The sequence below is a fragment of the Moschus berezovskii genome, chromosome X (genome assembly GCF_049115385.1).
Source record: "Moschus berezovskii isolate FMDL1 chromosome X, NW_MosBer_1.0, whole genome shotgun sequence".
NCBI classification, from domain to species: domain Eukaryota; kingdom Metazoa; phylum Chordata; class Mammalia; order Artiodactyla; family Moschidae; genus Moschus; species Moschus berezovskii.
Window position 1 is genome coordinate 110,278,171 of NC_142488.1, and position 19,719 is coordinate 110,297,889.

At 44.1% G+C, this 19,719-nt stretch overlaps 1 protein-coding gene across 1 annotated transcript in view; it reads left to right on the top strand.

The window, feature by feature from the left end:
- The first annotated feature begins 1,846 nt into the window (after positions 1 to 1,846).
- Positions 1,847 to 19,719, top strand: part of SLC25A43 (solute carrier family 25 member 43) — a 42,932-nt gene continuing 25,059 nt past the window's right edge. Inside the window, exons 1-3 of the mRNA XM_055393333.2 lie at positions 1,847 to 2,239; positions 9,888 to 10,129; positions 15,135 to 15,307. Coding sequence (XP_055249308.1) covers positions 1,965 to 2,239; positions 9,888 to 10,129; positions 15,135 to 15,307 — 690 coding nt within the window. The 5' untranslated portion in view covers positions 1,847 to 1,964. The remainder of the gene's footprint in view (positions 2,240 to 9,887; positions 10,130 to 15,134; positions 15,308 to 19,719) is intronic.

The window sequence follows — 19,719 nt, forward strand, 5'->3', positions numbered from 1 at the left end:
ATGCTCATATAAGTTGCCTTAAAGCCAAACAAAACCAGTACAACCCAGTCAAGCCAAACTCCACACAATGTGGTGATTCCATCAACTGTTCCATTCCAAGGGCAGAGCTCCCTGAAGGACCTTTAGAATCTAGTCCTGGTGTCCAACAGAGTGCTTTAGGACAGGACTAGTAACTGAAGGTTTCCTTACTGTAGTCCCCAAATTCCAACTCAAATCCTGTGAAATTCACGTCCTCTGGTCTTCAGAGTCATAAATCTACTTTCCTCAACCTCCCACAGCCATGAAATTAGCTTACAGCAAGACAGGAAAATTCACAAAACAAGAAAAATAAGCATCCCAAATGGTTGAGAGCAGAGCAAGACTTCTATAACTAGAACAAGTCCTCTTTTTCCATTTCCTTTTACTAAATTGAAGTATAGTTGATTCACAATGTTGTGTTTATTTTTGCTGTACAGCAAAGGGATTCAGTTGTATACATATGCATTCTTTTTCACATTCTGTCCCATGATTGTTTATCACGGGATACTGAATATAGTTCCTTGTAATCTACAGTAGGATCTTGTTGATCCATTTTCTATATGATAGTTTTCATAAGCCTATCCCAAACTCCCAAGCTATCCCTCCCCCACTCCCCAACCCCCTGGGCAATCAGTCTATTCTCTCTGTCTGTGAGCCTGTTGCTGTTTAATAAATAGGTAGAACAAGTTCCCCTGATCAAAACCCTGCAACACCTTTTAGAAAAGGATCTTTATATCATCACGTGTGTTAGTAAATGTAGAAAATAACAATACAAGCCTAAAAGCAACTGGGATGTCCTTTACTAACAGACTTCTAGACTACCTTTCCATTATTATTACTGAAACGGCTTTTTAAGAAGAGAAAACAAGGAGGAATTTTGAATTTTTAAAAACTTATCAAAATCCTTCTTAGACTCTGGCCAAGTCACTGACTGCTAACCCTTCTTTGCCCCTGTGGCCCCCTTTAGCTCACAAAACCACCGAAAATGTCTCTACTCGAGAGACACTCTGCTGTCCCAGTGGACGTTTAGTGTAGCTGTTACAGAATGGTGTCACAAAACAAACCTGAATCCAGATGGCGTCTAGCCACTGTGTGCCTAGAACAAGTCAATCTGTCTTGGTTTCCTCTTCTGTAAAAACAACATTTAATCATAGCTAACACATTTGTAGTGCTTACCTGTATCATTTTTCATTTACTACTTAGAGCAACCCCTAGAGGAAAAAAAACTATAGGTGGAGTGAGGCACAGAGAGGTTGAGTGACTTCCTCAAGGTCACACAGCTGGTAAACTGCAGGGCTCAGATGCTAACGCAGGTTGGAGTCGAAGCTCTAAGCACTGTACCTACGGCCTCTCGAATTGAGAGTAATAAATGGGGACACACCTACTAAGCACTGTTTTGAGGATTAAATAAGATAATGTACGAAAAGCCTGATACTTGTCAAGTGTTGGATATCGTGTGCATGTTATAGAAGGTTTTTTCCTTTTGCCCTGAGAAATCTGTAAAGCTTTTCCTAGGGGCAGAAAAGAAGGTCGCAGGGATGAGAACAGAGGCGAGGGAAGGAAGGCGGCAAGGTGGAACTCGGAAAGGGAGAAAGGGGGTAAATAAGGCGGGGTAGGGTGCGGGGGGTGAATATTCCGAACACACGTAGAGCGGCCTAGGCCTTGAAAGAACGCGGTGAGTGTTTCTCCACTGCAAACAGAAACGTCTTGGCCGAAAATTAGACACTAAACCGGCGCGGCCACGGCCTCAACCCCGGACCAGCCTCCTCAACCCCGCCCCAGCCCCAGGCCCGCTCGGGCCCGGCCGCGGAGCGGCTTCCCGTCCGGTCCGCAGGTCCGCCCTACGGCGGGCGGAGCCTGGCCCGCCCCCTGCGCCGGAGCCCGGGAGCCCCAGGCCCGAGCCACGCGATCGGCCGGCCGCCCGGGGCTCGGGCCGCGGACGCGCGATGGCGACTTGGCGGCGCGACGGCCGGCTGACGGGCAGCCAGCGGCTGCTCTGTGCCGGGCTGGCGGGGGCGCTCAGCCTCAGCCTCACCGCGCCGCTGGAGCTCGCCACCGTGCTGGCCCAGGTCGGCGTCGTGCGCGGCCGCGCCCGGGGGCCGTGGGCCGCGGGGCTCCGCGTGTGGCGGGCCGAGGGGCCCCGCGCGCTGTGGAAGGGGAACGCGGTGGCCTGCCTGCGCCTCTTCCCCTGCAGCGCCGTCCAGCTGGCCGCCTACCGCAAGTAAGAGCCGGGCGGGGGCGGGGCCGGGGCCCGGGAGGCCGCCGCCGGGAGCCCCGCGGCCCGACGCCGCCGGGGTGCAGGGGGTCGGGCCGGCGGCGCGCCCCCGCCCCCTTCCGGATCTCGTGGGAACCCCTTGGGCCAGAAGGCGAGCTCTTCGGCCCCCAAAGCGCAGTCCCCGCCTTTTCTTCTTCACCATATCTGGGGATTTCTGTAGTTTGAGGGGGACGCAGCTCTGGCCCAGAGAGGCTGACGGGGCTGGACGGGCAAGGAGGCGGAAGAGGGTGAGAGGAGATTTGGGGGGAAGGGGTGAAGAAATCTCCGGATAAATGGCTCCTAACCCCCTTCCCACTGTCCACCAACTTGGAAATTTTGCCTTGGCTGGTTTGAGAGAGAGACCCCTGAAGATATGTGTATGGAAGAGGGTCTGTGTGACCAGAACCCCCAGAAGCCAGTGCTTGCTAGGGACAGAGGGCCCAATCCACTGCCACCAAAAGGCCGCGGAGTTCGACTCCCCGCCCTCTCCCCCAAGAAGCTGGCCTTTAGGGTCCTACAGAGTCTGCCTCACCCTCACTGCTCACTGGCCTCCTTTGAACACCTCCCACAAAAACAGCTGCTTTTTAGAAAAACTTCTAGAGATGTAGGTTAGCCTGATGAGTCTTAAAGTTTCCTCAAGAACTCAGAGATATTTCATTTTAACTGGAAACACAGCCTAAAAGAATGAAGTGGTAGGGATGGGGTTTCAGGTAGAGATGTTTCTGTAGTTGGGGGATGGTCCCCGGTTCCCCATTCACTGGGAACTGCAGCCAACTCTGAAGCTTGGCCTTGGCTCAGAATTAGAGAAACAGTCCACAGTCTTGACCACTGTAGGTCTGCCTTGCAGACTGACAGTCGAAGGATTTTGCCTTTGGCTCAGGGAGGCTGGAGCTGGAAGTCTTATCCGACAACTGACAAGCCCAGTGGAATCTTCCTTATCACTGATTCCTCGAGGCCACTGCTCATTTCACTTATGCCTGGGAATAGCGTTGCCTCTCTTACTCTGGGAAAGGAGGGTAGTGAGATGGTGGAGCCTTGAAGGCTCTCTTTCCTCCCCAGCCCCCTTGCCCTCAGCAACATCTGGCCTGCAGTCTGTAAACATTTCTCCTCTGTGTTTTAATGACTCAATTTCTCCTCACTTTACTGTATGGTCCACAAAGTATGGAACTCCTCCTCTGGAATGTGTACCAAGGAGAGGGAAGCAGAACTTCAAAGGCTGGTTTAAGTACTGTGGCTTTGCTGCTAACCCTCTCCAATATATACAAACATCCCTCCATATCCGGGAGGGGATTGGTTTCAGGACAACCTCCACCCCCACATTCCCCCACCCCCTGCCCCAGATGCTCAAGTCTCTTCTATGAAATGGGGTAGTATTTGCATGTAACCTGCACAATCCTCCTGGATACTTTAAATCATCTCTAGGTTGCTTATACTACTTGATACAATGTAAATACTATGGAAATAGTTGTAAATATAATGTAAATGCTATGTAAATTGTTGCTACTGTGCAGCAACTTCAAGGTTTGTTTTTTTGGAACTTCCTGGAACATTTTTCTGAATATTTTCAATCTGCAGTTAGTTCTGGAACCCATGGATACAGAGGGATGACTGCATATCATTGGATTTTTAAGATTTTGGGATATCATTGACATGAAAAATTATGTTTAAGGTGTACAAGTTGATGCTTTGATATATGTATACTTTGTGAAATTATTGCCACAATCAAGCTAATTAACATCCATTACCTCTACCTAGTTACCATTTCGTGTGTGTGTGTGTGTGTAAATCGTTGGATATTTACAATATCTGTCCACAGGACAGGAAGTATGCCCACGTTACAGATGTACTGTTGGGCTCAGATTGGCCACACCACTCATCAGTGACAGAGCTGAACTCCACCACCTGGCCTTCCGACTCTAATACCCATGCCCTATTACTTCATACTGCCTTTCTGTCTGCATTCATTAAGTGCCCACTGTATGCATGATGCTGGGGACGATGCAGGGATGAAAAGGGCATGGTCCCTGTGTCCCAGAGCTTCCAGAGCAATAGAATAAAACTAGTGTACTCCAGTGTTCTTGCCTGGAGAATCCCAGGGACGGGGAGCCTGGTGGGCTGCCGTCTATGGGGTCGCACAGAGTTGGACATGACTGAAGTGACTTAGCAGCAGCAGCAGCAGCAGTGTGTCCATAGCTGTGACTGCCAAGGATAAAGTGCTATAGAAATTCACACCTCTGATGAGGAAGGAGATGTGAAGATGTTGCAGCAGAGAAAAACCATCCAAGTTTTGTCTTGGGAGAATGAGTAGGAGTTTTCTGGCAAAGATGGGGAGAAAGATATTGCAGGTAATGCCATAAGCAAAGGCACAGTGGTGGGAAGGCATGCGGCATAACTGGAGCATAAGGTGTGTCTCTGGCTGTAATGGAAAATACAGCCAGAAGAGCAGGTTGGAATGAGATCTTGGAGGGGCAGATTAGGGAGTTTGGTCTTTACTTGGAATGCAAGGGTAACTGTGGGGGATTTTGATGGGGGAGTGTTGTGATTAAAGCAATTCAACAGGAATTGTCACCTGGTAGCTGCAGAGGACAGCTAAAGAGGAATAAGGCTGGGGGCAGCAGGACCAGTTAGGAACCAGTTGCACTAGTCCATGTGGTGGCTGAGGATATCCGAAATGGGCTGATGGCAGTGGGAATGGAGAAAATATGTGTGGGAGAGGAAGAACACATAGCTACTCAGGCTAGGTTTGCTAATAATGTTTTCCTGAAAGGTTAGTTTCTTTCTGAAAATTAAAAGGAAATATTTCAGTGATAGGCAGCAAAGTGGTTGATCAATCATGATGCCAGACTTTGTACATTAAGACAATACCTTAGGTCCATCATTATACTGATTAATCTCTACCTCCTGATCATGAATTTGCAGAACAGTTAGTTGTGGGTAATGGTACAGCCTGTGATTGTGGGTTTGAATAAAAAAGCATAAACATACAGAATGTTCAGAAAATGCAGTGGTTCAGGGCTTCCCTGGTGGCTCAGTTGTAAAGAATCCACCTGCCAATGCAGGAGACACAGGTTTGATCCCTAGTCCAAGAAGGTCCCACATGCCACAACTATTGAAGCTGTGCTCTAGAGCCTGGGAGTTCTAGAGCCTGTACTCTGCAATGAGACGCTACCAAAATGAGACGCCTATGCACCACAGCTAGAGAGTAGCCCCCACTCGGGAAAAGCCCACACAGCAACAAAGACCCAGCACAGTCAAAAATAAATAAGTAAAAATTTTTTAAAAAAGAAAATGCAGTAGTTCAGTGACTTGTCCACAAACACAATTAATGGCAGAGCTGGAGCTTGAAACCAGGTCTTCTGCTTAGTCCAGTGCTCTGCTTAATGTTGTGATGATGACATATCTCCTTACTTGGATTTACAATGAAAAGAATCCACTCAGTAGAGTCAGGGAGGAGCTAGGTCCTTGTACTAAACAAATAAAATCTAACACAGTGGATGGCTATCAGATGTAGACCCTCACCCAACTTTATGCTACAACTGTTTGTCTAGCTGTAAAAGCATCGTTTTGGGTCCCTGAAACTCTGAAATTGTTCATCACCAACACCATTTCCTTATTGTGTAACCAATTCACGAGCTTGTGTTTGGCTGCCAACTTGTGTTAGGTTGAAGTGTTGGCAGTTCTAACTACATACATCAAGGGTGTGTGTAATCTCCGTGTGCCTGAAATGAAGGGGTTACTGCCGTTCATCAGCTTATCCAGTCTCACTGGAAAAGCTTCTGTACAGTGTGTGGGAGTGCAAGGAAGAGCAGGAAGGGGAACACTGCTGCCCCAGCCAATCAGACAAGCACTTAAGATGTGGGGATTCAGATGACGTCATTGATGGCCTATCAGGGTTGCCCTGCTTTGACTCTGTAAGAGGAATGATCTATAGTCTTTGCCTCTGTATAGTAAGAGTCTGAGAAAAAGGGCTTTCCTTGGTTCTTCTTTTCGATTTTGTGTATTTGTCAGCAAGACCCTCTTTATAAAGCAAACTGATAGAAGACAGGGTTCTTGCTAGTTCATCAGGTCATTCAGAGACCCTAATTTCTCTCGGGCCGCCCCTATCAGACATCTCTCTGGCAGGCCCGTTGAACTCTCATGATCTTATGCTGAAAACTCACACACTGTATATATTCAGTGACTGGGGAATGAATGCATGCACGAATGCCTTAGGATGGAGAATAAGGGGGAGGCAATCAGAATGAATAGTGTTTCTTTTGGCCTTCAAACTTCTCCTTCTAGATTATTCCAGCTTGCTGCAGACCACCCCTCTAGCCAAGCATTTCCACTTCCTCTGTCTCCCCTCCCTCTGCTAAGGTTCCCCTCCCACTCGACTGGCCAGGGGAGAGAGGGAGGAAGGACTCAAGAAGGGTGCAGGCAGTGAAACCAAGGCAGACAGCCCACTAGGGAAAACCAGCTTGCTTTACCCATATCTTTAAAAAAAGTTTGCACTGGTTCACTCAAATGACTTAAGTGAGGCTGACAAAACGAAGTCCAGACTTTCCTACAGCTTGAAGGAGACGTTTTTAATACATAAGTGTTTACTTGGGAGCAAAGGATCCAATTTAGAACTCTCTCGGTGGTTTCACCTAAACACTTATTCGTCAGTCAGGGGGCCCTGGCCTGCTGCCAAACTGAAAAAGCAGGAAATACACATCTTGGCTGGAGCTTTGGAAGCCAAAGTATTCAGGATGCTCTCATTTTTAAAAAGATACAATACTATTAGCTAGCTCTGTTCACCTTCCTTTTATTCAGATCCTTGTTATATCTCTCCCGCTCCCCCTACCCACTCTGACAGAAAATCTTATTTTTCCTGGTTTCCAAGCCCTCTTTTATTTTCTCCACATTTCCCAGGAATGAATAAAATTCCTTTGCTTCCTGGCCCAGGAACGTGCACCATGTAAAAGTCCTCTTAGAACAATTTCTGCCAATGTAGACTCTCATGACGGGATGTACTGCTTCCAGAAAGAGGGATTGTAACAAAGTGGCTTTCTAGTTTGCCTATAGAAAAGTCCACCCAAAACCATTTGGGACTAAATTGTGAAACTGCAGCGAAACACAAAGAATGGTCTAGCAAACACTCATACACCCACAGTGCAGAATTGATAGCATAAAAGAGAATTAGCTTAAAATATACAAAAAAGATACTTGAAGTATCTTTTAAGCTAATTGTGACCCCATGGACTGTAGCCCACCAGGCTCTTCTGTCCATGGAATTCTCCACTCCAGGCAAGAATACTGGAGTGGGTTGCCATTTCCTTCTCCAGGATATCTTCCTGACCCAGGGTTGAACCTGGGTCTCCTGCATTACAGGCAGACTCTACCAATTGAGCCACCAGGGAAGACCTAGTACAAGCAATAAAATATTGCAGATAATGGTAAAGTCCCCTTCATTCTCTTTTCCAGTCCCATCTGCTCTCCACCTACTTGGGAGTCTATTTTATACTTTTTTTACATGTCTATGTCTATCCATAATTACTTTAAGATGTGGTTTTGTAGATGTGTTTCTTGATTTAAATGTAGTCAGCCCTCTGTATCTTCAGGTTCTGCATCCACTAATTCAACCAACCACAGGTTGGAAATACTGTATTCAGGAGAAAAAAATCCAGAAAGTTCCAAAAAGCAAAACTTGAATTTGCCATGCCCCAGCAACTTTTTACATAGCATTTACACTGTATTCAGTATTATAAGTAATCTAGAGATGATTTAAAGTATGCATGTGAACCTGATAAGTTGCTTCAGTAGTGTCCAACTCTTTGTGACCCCATGGACTGTAGCCCGCCAGGAGCCTCTGTCCATGGGACTCTCCAGTCAAGGATACTGGAGTGGGTTGCCATTCCCTTCTCCAGGGTATCTTCCTGACCCAGGGATCAAACCCGGGTCTTCTGCATTGCAGGCAGAATCTTTACTGGTTGAGCCAATAGGGAAGCCCCTGACTTAAAGTATACTAGAGGGCAAGTAATACACCATTTTATATGAGGGACTTGAGCATCCACAGATGTTGGTATCTGTTGGGGTTTCCGAAACCTGTGGATACAGAGAAATGACCGTAGATAGTTACCATACACTATAGGTCATTCTGCAACTTGCTTTTTTCACTTAACTTTATGCTTTTATGATTTATCCATGTAAATACACGGTTCTAAGTGCATTCATTTATGGTATCATTATATGACTTCCACAATTTATCCATTCCTCTGCCAATGGACTTTTAGATTATTCAATTTCACTTACAAACAATGTGTTAATAATAAGTATCCCCAGCCAGGGGTTGAACCTGCGCCCCTGCATTGGAAGCTCAGAATCTTAACCACGGGACCACCAGGGAAATCCCTTGAGTTTTAAAAATATATTAGTTTAATCATTGTAAGAGAAGATGTACGACCCCACCAACTGTCAGAGAAATAACAAATAAAAACAGTAACAAAATACCATTTCTCACCCAGCTGACAGGAAGAGAGTCCCACACACTCCCCATCTGACTGGAGGAAGGAGTCTCCAAGTACATCTTGTGTCTTCATATGTACAAGCGTTTCTCTAGGATATGCACTGAGAAATGGAATTGCTGGGATGAAAGTAGGCTTTCTTCCAATTTTACTAGATACTGCAGAGTGACCTGCCAATGTACACCTCTCCCAGCAGTGGGTGAGCATTCCTGTTTCCATACTTCTCACCATCACTTAATGTTATCAGACTTTTTCATCTTTGCCAGTCTGCTGGGTGAGAAATGGTATCTTGTTACTGTTTTTATTTGTTACTTCTCTGACAGTTGGTGGGGTCGTGCATCTTCTCTTAAAATTATTAAACCAATATATTTTAAAAACTCAAGGAACTTCCCTGGTGGTCCAGTGGTTAAGACTCTGAGCTTCTGATGCACGGGGTTCAGGTTCAACCCTTGGTTGAGGAACTAAGATCCCACTGCCTGAGGCAGCCAAAAACAAAAAAACCTCAATTACTGGGAATGCTTAAAGTCATTGTTTCAAGCAATTCCATTGAAGTTGCAACCGAATCAAAGGAGCACATTTCACTTCAGTATTCATCGAGTACTTCTGAGCTTCCCTAGTAGCTCAGATGGTAAAGCGTCTGCCTGCAATGCAGGAGACCTGGGTTTGACCCCTGGGTTGGGAAGATCTCCTGGAGAAGAAAACGGCAACCCACTCCAGTACTCTTGCCTGGAGAATCCCACGGACGGAGGAGCCTGGTAGGCTACAGTCCATGGGGTCGCAAAGAGTCGGACACGACTGAGCGACTTCACTTCACTCTGTTCATTTACACCCTACAGGCAAGCCAGGGTTGACAGTTATGCAAATAAAAGGGGAAAATGCTTAAGATGAAGTGGGTGGACTTCAGGTAGATAGAAATAAGAAGGTTAGGTATCTCTTCCTTAGAGCTAAGTAGAATTACATAAATATAGTAGAATTGAATGTATTACTCATTTATCTTAATACATGAGTATAGTAATTTTTGCTTCATAAAGCATTTCCAAACGTGGGGAAATGTTGCTGTCATTAGTGTTGAACACTCCAACACAAGTCATAGCTGACTCCCTTGGGCCTTTCTCCCTGTTTTCTCCCAGGTTTGTCGTGCTGTTCACGGATGACCTGGGCCATATTTCCCAGTGGAGCTCCATCATGGCTGGGAGTCTTGCAGGGATGGTTTCCACCACTGTGACATATCCTACCGACCTCATCAAAACCCGGTTAATTGTGCAGAACATGCTGGAACCATCCTACAGGGGGATCCTCCATGCATTTTCTACTATTTATCAACAGGAAGGGTTCCTGGCCCTTTATCGAGGGGTTTCCCTTACTGTTTTAGGTAAGATGGAACTTGTCACCTTGTCCAAGAAAAGGCTGTGTTCTTGGATCTATACAAATGATTTGTATATCTTTGTTGGTAACCAGTGAAATCCACTTTACTGAGTTCAAAGGATATATATGAATGTATTGTATATCTTTGTAACCCGTTAAATCCATTTAACTGAGTTCAAGGTCGTTCAGTTCAGTTCAGTGACGTCTGACTCTTTGCAACCCCATGGACTGCAGCACACCAGGCCTCCCTGTCCATCACCAACTCCTGGAGTCTATTCAAACTCATGTCCATTGAGCTGGTGATGCCATCCAACCATCTCATCCTCTGTCGTCCCCTTCTCCCACCTTCAATCTTTCCCAGCATCAGGGTCTTTACCAGTGAGTCAGTCCTTTGCATCAGATGGTCAAAGTATTGGAGTTTCAGCTTCAACATCAGTCCTTCCAATGAATATTCAGAACTGATTTCCTTTAGGATGGACTGGTTGGATCTCCTTGCAGTCCAAGGGACTCTCAAGAGTCTTCTCCAACACCACAGTTCAAAAGCATCAGTTCTTCAGTGCTCAGCTTTCTTTATAATCCAACTCTCACATCCATCAATGACTACTGGAGAAAACTATAACTTTGACTAGATGGACCTTTGTCAGGAAAGTAATGTCTCTGCTTTTTAATATGCTGTCTAAGTTGGTCATGATTTTCTTCCAAGGAGCAAGCGTCTTTTAATTTTATGGCTGCAGTCACCATCTGCAGTGATTTTGGAGTCCAAAAAAATAAAGTCTGTCACTGTTTCCACTGTTTCCCCATCTATTTCCCATGAAGTGATGGGACCAGATGCCATGATCTTAGTTTTCTGGATGTTGAGCTTTAAGCCAACTTTTTCACTCTCCTCTTTCACTTTCATCAAGAGGCTCTTTAGTTCTTCTTCGCTTTCTGTCTTAAGGATGGTATCATCTGCATATCTGAGGTTATTGATATTTTTCCTGGAAATCTTGATTCCAGCTTGTGCTTCATCCAGCCCAGCGTTTCTCGTGATGTACTCTGCATGTAAGTTAAATAAGCAGGGTGACAATATACAGCCTTGATGTACTCCTTTTCCTATTTGGAACCACTCTGCTGTTCCATGTCCAGTTCTAACAGTTGCTTCCTGACCTGTATACAGATTTCTCAAGAGGCAGGTCAGGTGGTTTGGTATTCCCATCTCTTGAAGAATTTTTCAGTTTGTTGTGATACACACAGTCAAAGGCTTTGGCATAGTCAATAAAGCAGAAATAGATGTTTTTCTGGAACTCTCTCGCTTTTTCCATGATCCAGCGGATGTTGACAATTTGATCGCTGGTTCCTCTACCTTTTCTAAAACCTGCTTGAACATCTGGAAGTTCACGGTTCACATATTGCTGAAGCCTGGCTTGGAGAATTTTGAGCATGACTTTACTAGTGTGTGAGATGAGTGCAATTGTGCAGTAGTTTGAGCATTCTTTGGCATTGCCTTTCTTTGGGATTAGAGTGAAAACTGACCTTTTCCAGTCCTATGGCCACTGCTGAGTTTTCCAAATTTGCTGGCATATTGAGTGCAGCACTTTCACAGCATCACCTTTCAGGATTTGAAATAGCTCAACTGGAATTCCATCATCTCCACTAGCTTTGTTTGTAGTGATGATTCCTAAGGTCCACTTGACCTCACATTCCAGGATGTCTGGCTCTAGGTGAGTGATCACACCATTGTGCTTATGTGGGTCATAAAGATCTTTTCTGTACAGTTCTTCTGTGTATTCTTGTCACCTCTTCTTAATATCTTCTGCTTCAAAAATGACAGAATGATCCCTGAGTTCGAGGTCATATGGATTCAATATAGAGTTGACTAGCTTGGTTCTATTCCATAGCCATACACCCCACTCCTAACTTTGGCCAGAGAGGGAGTAGGACAGCCTGCAGGAGGCTCAGCACAAGTTGACAGGAAAAGAGTCCCACACACTCCCCATATGACTTTAGGAAGGAGTCTCCAAGTACATCCATACATGTATGAGCACAACCAGGGTAGCAACTGTAGCTTCTGTGATCTTCGGAACCTTTGCCAGGACTACACCTGCACAAGTCACCAGGACCCCCAATTGCCAATCCAGGAGACTGCCTTTTATCTGACCTTTGTTGCAGTATTTGATGAGCTCCATCACCCTTTATTCTAGAAACCTGTCTTCTGGGACCCCACTGTCTCTAGATGTCTTTTCCCACCTCTCTTCGGCTCTTTCTTGTGTGGCTCATCTGATGCTGCCAGCCCTCTACCTGTCGCTACTCCCTGGTTCCTTTCTGAGTTTTCTTCTCACTCTTCATTCCCTCCCCGGGTGGCCTCATCTAAGTTAGTGGCTTAAACAAACATTGTTATACTCTAATGACTCCCAATCTCATCTCTATAATAACAATGACTAACATCTGTTGCTCTTTATTATGTGCCAGGCACTGTCCTAAACGTTTTGCATACAGCTCCTCATTTAAGCCACATTTTACAGGTAAAATAGATGCTTAGGGAAGCTAAGCAACCTGCCCAAGACCACATAGATAGAAAGCAGAAGATCTAGCAATACAACCCCAGAGCCCTCTCTCTTAGCCCCTGACTACCACCAACTCATTATGAATGCCTGCGATTGGACACCCCCACCTGATGTTCCCTTGATACATCATCAGTCAGGACTAAACCTGATGTCCTCATTAGTTGCATGCCTGCTCCCTTCCTGTGTCCCTGTGAACAAGACTGCCTTTCTTTCACCCGGTGGCCTAAGCCAGAAGAAACCTCCTCAACTTTGACTCCTCCTCTCACTCCATGCCCACTTCAGCCGCAAGTGCTGTAAATTTCACCTTTTTAAACTCTCAAGTCTCCCTCCTCAGCCTCTCTGCCCCAGGTCATGCTCTCATCATCTTTCCTGCAGACATGAAAGGCTCCTGTCTGGTCCCAGTTCTGGGTCTCTCCTGCCCCAGTTCACCCTGTACCTTGCTGCAAGGGGTGTGCTGAGCTTTCTAAGTGCAAATTAATCATTTCATCAACCTCTTCCCACTGCCCTCCTTAAAAGCCTTCACTGACTCCTGTGAGCTACAGGGAAAAACCCAGATTCCTTCTGGCATACTAGGGCCTTCAGACCTGGCCCTGCCAGCCAATCCCTACCTCATCTCCTACCACGCTCTACCTGCACTCCTGTTTTGGCCATCAAGAAATACTGGCATTTCTTGGAAATACCAACTCTCTGTATATGCTGTTCCCTCTGCTTGCTCTGTCAGTGTCTGATGAACTCCTGCTCATTCCTGAAGACCCAGTTGAAAAGTTCTCTCTTCTGTGAAGTCCTTCTTGATTCCCTCAGGCAAAATGGATCCCTCTGATCCTTGTGTACCTAAAGCACTTTGTATAGCCCTCCTAGCCCCCCTGCTATGACTCGTTATCTGTCTGTCTCTCCCACTAGATGGAGAGCATCTCCAGGAATTAGCCTGCTCACTCCTCTTTGTATTCCTGGCACCTGGCAAAGGGCCCATCACATAGCATTAGCTCCACAAATGTTTTCTGAATGAAAATATAGCGTTGGTTTGTCATTTTTGTTTTTATTAAATAAGTACTACATTTTTCTAAAGATGAGCAACCCAACTAGTGTTAGCCCCTCTTTTAAATCTCATCTTAAGGGAGAAATTTAGTCCCCTGTAAACTTCAGATTGGTCCAAAATTTTCTGGAAGCTTCAAAGTGCCAACTACTGCACTACTTGCTCACCATCTTTTCCTGGAAAGGTGAGGCTGCTGGGTGGGAGGGGAGTTTGGTGGAGAATGGATACATGTATATGTATGGTTGAGTCCCTTCACTGATCACCTGAAATTACCACATGGTTAATCAGCTATACCCCAATACAAAATAAAAAGTTTAAAAAAAAAGATAACTAATAAGGACATACTGGATAGCACAGGGAACTCTACTCAGTACTCTGTAATGTCCTATATGGGAAAAGAGTCTAAAGAAGAGTGGATATATGTATATGTATAACTGATTTACTTTGCTGTATGGCAGAAGCTAACACAGCATTGTAAATCAACTCTACCCCAATATAATTTTTTTTTAAAAAGAAAGGTGAGGCTGCCACACAGTGCTGGGTGCCCACTGGGCCCTGATATGGCCACATCATTCCCAGAAGCAAGGTCATGTAACCTCCCCCGCTCACCACTACGATCTCATTCTTCAGTTTTCACAGAATGTTACCTTCTCAGCTGGAGATCAGTACCCCCTAAACTCCAAAGCTTGATTAAGTACCTCCCACTAACTTTTTTTATAGGAGTGATTTTTTTCCCAACAATCTATTTTTTATTTCAAACACCCCAAAATGTTAAGAGAATTGGAAATACCCTGGATAAACAAGGTCCTACTGTATAGCACGGGAAACTATATTCAATATCCTGTAATAAATGATAATGGAAATATATATGAAAAAGACTATATAACTGAATAGCTTTGCTATACATCACTTTGCTGTGCTGAAGCTAACACAACATTATAAATCAACTATACATAAATAAAATAATTTTTTAAAAAAAGAATTGGAAACCCCCATATATCCAGCATATACCAGGTCCTTCCATGAATGTTTTGGTTTATCATTTATCTATCCATCCCTCTAGCCATTTATCAGTCATGTATTTTTTGATGATTTTCATGTAAATTGCAAACATCACTACATTTCACCCCTCAACCTTTCAGCATGCATATTATTAACTAGAATTCAATATTTGTTTATGATTCTTCTAAAAGTGAAATGGACATAGAATATAGAAACCTCCAGGGAGTCATTCGATACATTGTGATCAATGACACAAACCATATCAAAATATACCACATTACCATTACCCAAGAAAGTGCCTGCTGCTTCTGCTGCAGTGATTTTTCACAAGCCCAGAACTGGTCCTGTTGCTTTCCCCAGGGTTCCTACTGGCACTTATGTTCTCAAACCAGTGCCTCCTGAGCCATCACAGCCTCCCTGGCCTTGTTTTTCAGGTGCTCTCCCTTTCTCTGCCGGCTCCCTTCTAGTTTACATGAACCTGGAGAAAATCTGGAATGGACCCCGGGATCGGTTCTCTCTCCTCCAGAACTTTGCCAATGTCTGCCTGGCTGCCGCAGTGACCCAGACCCTCTCCTTCCCCTTTGACACAGTGAAGAGGAAGATGCAGGTGAGGAGTTGTGTTTGGGGGGACCTTGCCTTGTTTGTGGGTGGGTGTAACAACAGCAAAGAACACAGAGCCTGAGGGAGACCAGGATCCAAAATGCTCATGACTGCTCATACAAACCCTCTGTAAAGCCCCACTCCGCGGCATTTCCGCTGTAACTTCAGGGCAATGGGCATGAGCCCACGCTGCCTCCCCATACCTACCCTCTGCTCTCTTAGGTCTACAGAGAAGTAGACCTACAGGTGAGGCCCACTTTTCTTCCCTCACTTCACAGCTGCCACTGCCCATTACATCAAGGTGGCTTCCACAGTGAGGACAGGTCACACTGGCCTTAACAGCCTGTCCTTACTTCAGTGAAACAGCCTGGAAAGAACCAAACTAAGCCAGGAACTGTCACTAACAAGGGGCCAGTAGTCCCTGATTCCCCTACTGGGGAAGTAACTGCATTTGAAATGAGTCGGTGTCTTAGTGGGCTTGGCCCTGCATTTTCCTAATTGTGACCTAGGAAAACTCAGTTTCTCTATAGACCACAGAGGCAAAAGCCTGATAGCCAAGGTCACATAGTGAGGAACTGAGCCTAGAATCAGCCAATTCTGATCAAAGAAAACTCAGAGTGGTCCAAGTAAGGATGAGGATTACAGGCAGGTTCACACAGTTGCGGGGTGAACTCAAATCCAAATGGGGCTTCGCATCTGCCCTGAACCATGCTCCTTCTCTGCTAGCCTCCCCTCAGGCTCCACATCAAAAGGCTTACCTGCCTTCCTGGACTTTTCTGGGCAAATCTGGATTTATACAATTGATGTATCCTGAAGAGCTGCTCAGATATTCATTTGGGGCCAGCTGAATCCAATTTTAAATGATCAGCCCTGGCTGAGTTTGTTTTTCCTCATGTCTGTAACTTCTCCCTCTATTGTCTTAGTGGCCCCCGACTTCCCCATGTGCTTTTTTTGGCTGAGCCATGCCTCACTTTCCTCGGCACCAAAAAACCTGCAAGTATTTATCTCAACCTATAAAGAAAAGCTGCCTTCAGGACAACACACATCACAGTTACACCCAATTCTGCTTTTCATCTCTCTGGATTGTGTTCCTTTTGTGTCCTTTGTCCAAACAAATTTTTGAAATTGTCACATTATTGTAATTGTCATGTCGACGGAAGCTGAGAGCCTGCCTAGTGTATGCTTATTGATAAAAACTGTTACCCTCATTTTAAGAATAACGTAATACATACACTTCAAAATGGTTAAAATGATCAAGTTTTCTGTTACGCATGTTTTACCACAATAAAAAAAAAGGAATACACATAGATTATAGAAAACTTGGGAAATACAGAAAAGCATGACAAAGAAAAGAATTACCTACAAGCCCAAAAGCTCTGCATTATAGTGATTAAGTTTTACTTCTGTGCGTTCATATGTATGTGCAGATGTGTATGCATAAATATATATGTATATGGAAAGTTATTTTTTCATAAAATTGCATTCCTACTATATGTAAAAATTATATAATAAATGAAAAATTATCTGTTTTTATCACTTATTATTTAATGGATATTGCCTCAGGCCATCAAATATTAAGAATGTCTTTTCTAATTATCATATAATATTCTACCACTTGGATATGCCATAATTATTTTCCATTTTAATATTTTTTTAACTAGAGGATAATTGCTTTACAATGTTGTGTTGGTTTCTGCTGTACAACATCATGAATGAATCATAAATATATATTAATATTTATATATATATATATCCCCTCTGTCCTGAGCCTCCCGCCATGTCCTGCACCTTTTAAGTCGTCACAGAGCGCCAGGCTGGGCTCCCTGTGTTATACAGCAGCTTCCCACCAGCTAGGTGTCTTACACACGATAGTGCACATATGTCAGTGCCACTTTCTCAATTCATCCCACCCTCTCCTTCCCCTGCTGCGTCCACAAGTCTGTTCTCTACGTCTGTATCTTCATTCCTTCCCTGCAATTGGGTTCATCAGTACTATTTTTCTAGATTCCATATATATGCTTTAATATACAATATTTGTTTTTCCCTTTTTGACTTACTTCACTCTATAGGACAGGCTCTAGGTTCATCCATCTCACTACCACTGACTCAAATTCATTCCTTTTTATGACTAATATTCTATTGTGTGTGTGTGTGTGTGTATAGATGTAGCACAACTTCTTTTGTGTGTGCCATAATTTTTTTTAAAAAAACAAATTTATTTTCTCAAAGTTTTGGAGCCAAGAAGTTTACTACCAAGATGTTGGCAGGGCCATGTCCCTTTCGAAGGCTCTAGGAGAGGAATCTTCCTTGTCTCTCTCAGCTCCTGATAGCCCTAAGTGTTCCTTGGTTTGTGGCAGTATAATTTCAATTTCTGCTTCCATCGTACCATAAATATTAATTTCTCCATGTTGAAATGTTTAGGCTGTTTCTAATTCTTCAGTGCAATAATACTTCAGTGAAAGCCCTTGTATTTTTTTCACATCTATAATGACACTGTTTAGCTGTATTCCTGGAAATACAGGCCACAAAATAAAAATAAGTCTAAGGTCTTAATGAAGTTTGCACCCCAGAAAGGCTGTTAGTTGACGCGTGCAACAGCAGTGAGTAGGGTGGTTTCACTTTCTGAATCCTTGTGAACCTAATAGCTGAAAAATGTTGTCATGTTGCTTTAATTTGAATTTCACTAATTACAAGCAAATTGCATGTTTTTCATATATCAATTTGTCATTAGTATTTCTTTGTAAATTTTCCATCTGAACCCATTGCCTATTTTTCTAGGCTATTTAGCTTCTTTTTTTCACTAATTGGTAAGAAGTCTTTATATGTTAAAGATATTAACCATTTGTCATTTACTGCATGCATTTGACATTTGGCTTCTAATGCCATTTATGCTGTTACTGTACTTATTTTACAATTTTTATGCAATTATATATACATGTTACTATTCTGGGGTTTTTAACTTTGCTCTTCTGTGTAAAAGGCCTACCCCATCCCACAATCATATGACTATTCACTGATATATTTCTTTAAATATTTTTATTATAATTGTTATACTTATCACTTTAATGTATTTAGAATTTACCTGTGGTGTGACGTGAGGTAATCACCTAAGTTTAAAAACAAAAATAATTTACCAATTGTTTAAGCACCATTTTTGAAATAATCTCTTTTCCCCACTACTTTGTTCTGTGACTTTCAGCCCATCCTAGATGTATTTATGTTATAGGGTCTGTCTCAGGGCTGTGTATCCTGAACTGTAGATTTGTCAGCCTGGCCTCATGCGGGCGCCACACTATTTCAATTCCTAAAGCTTTATAATAGCTTTTAATGTCTGGCAAGGCATCTACCCCCTCAACACTCTTCAACCTTCCCTTGATTATTATCAGTCATTTGTTGTTTCTGATGAACTTTAGAACTACCTTGTGATTATGACTGGACTTATGTTAAACTTATATACTTGGAATAATTTACATAAAATATTCTGCCTTTACTGAGGAATACAGTATATCTCCCCTTTAGTTTAAGTCTTCTTGTTTTACACTGAACCATATGACACTGCCAACAGCCTTTTTTTTGACATACCCAAAGGGCAACTTCATATGGTCAATTCTTAGAAAAGTTGATTTCTTCATATGATAATTGTTCAATTCAGTTCAGTCTCTCAGTCATGTCTGACTCTTTGCAACCCCATGAACAGCAGCACACCAGGCTTCCCTGTTCATCACCAACTCCTGGAGCTTGCTCAAACCCATGTCCATTGAGTCAGTGATGCCATCCAACATCTCTTCCTCTGTTGTCCCCTTCTCCTCCTGCCTTCAATCTTTCCCAGCATCAGGGTCTTTTCCAGTGAGTCTGTTCTTCACATCAGGTGGCCACAGTATGGTCTTTCTAGAAAAGATAGCTCCTTTAAAAAATCCACAGTGAAGTTGAGTGGGAAAGAAGTATGATATACTACAAGCTTTTTTAATATCCTGGCCCTCAGAATTTCTTTTCCTGTCAGGAGTGAAAATGGGCTCTCGCTGGTTGGCCATCAAAAGATGGATAAGACTAAGGCTGCTTATATCACTGGCTTCCATGCTTTGAGGATCACTTTTTGAAATAGTAAAACCAGAGGCATCCACCCAGCACTTTCTGGAACCTCTTACAATTTAGTGTTCCTTATGCAGAGTTCAAGGTTTCATGACCTCACTTCCTCCCTAGAGCAAGCTTTCCCAAACCCAGGACCTAGAGGTGAGGATGTGTGTGCTCAGTCTCTCAGTCGTGTCTGATTCTTTGAGATCCCATGGACTGTAGCCCTCCAGGCTCCTCTGTCCATGGAATTATCTAGGCAAGAATACTAGAGAAGGGTGACATTCCTTTCTCCAGGGGATCTTCCTGACCCAGGAACTGAACCCACATCTCTCGTGTCTCCTGCATTGG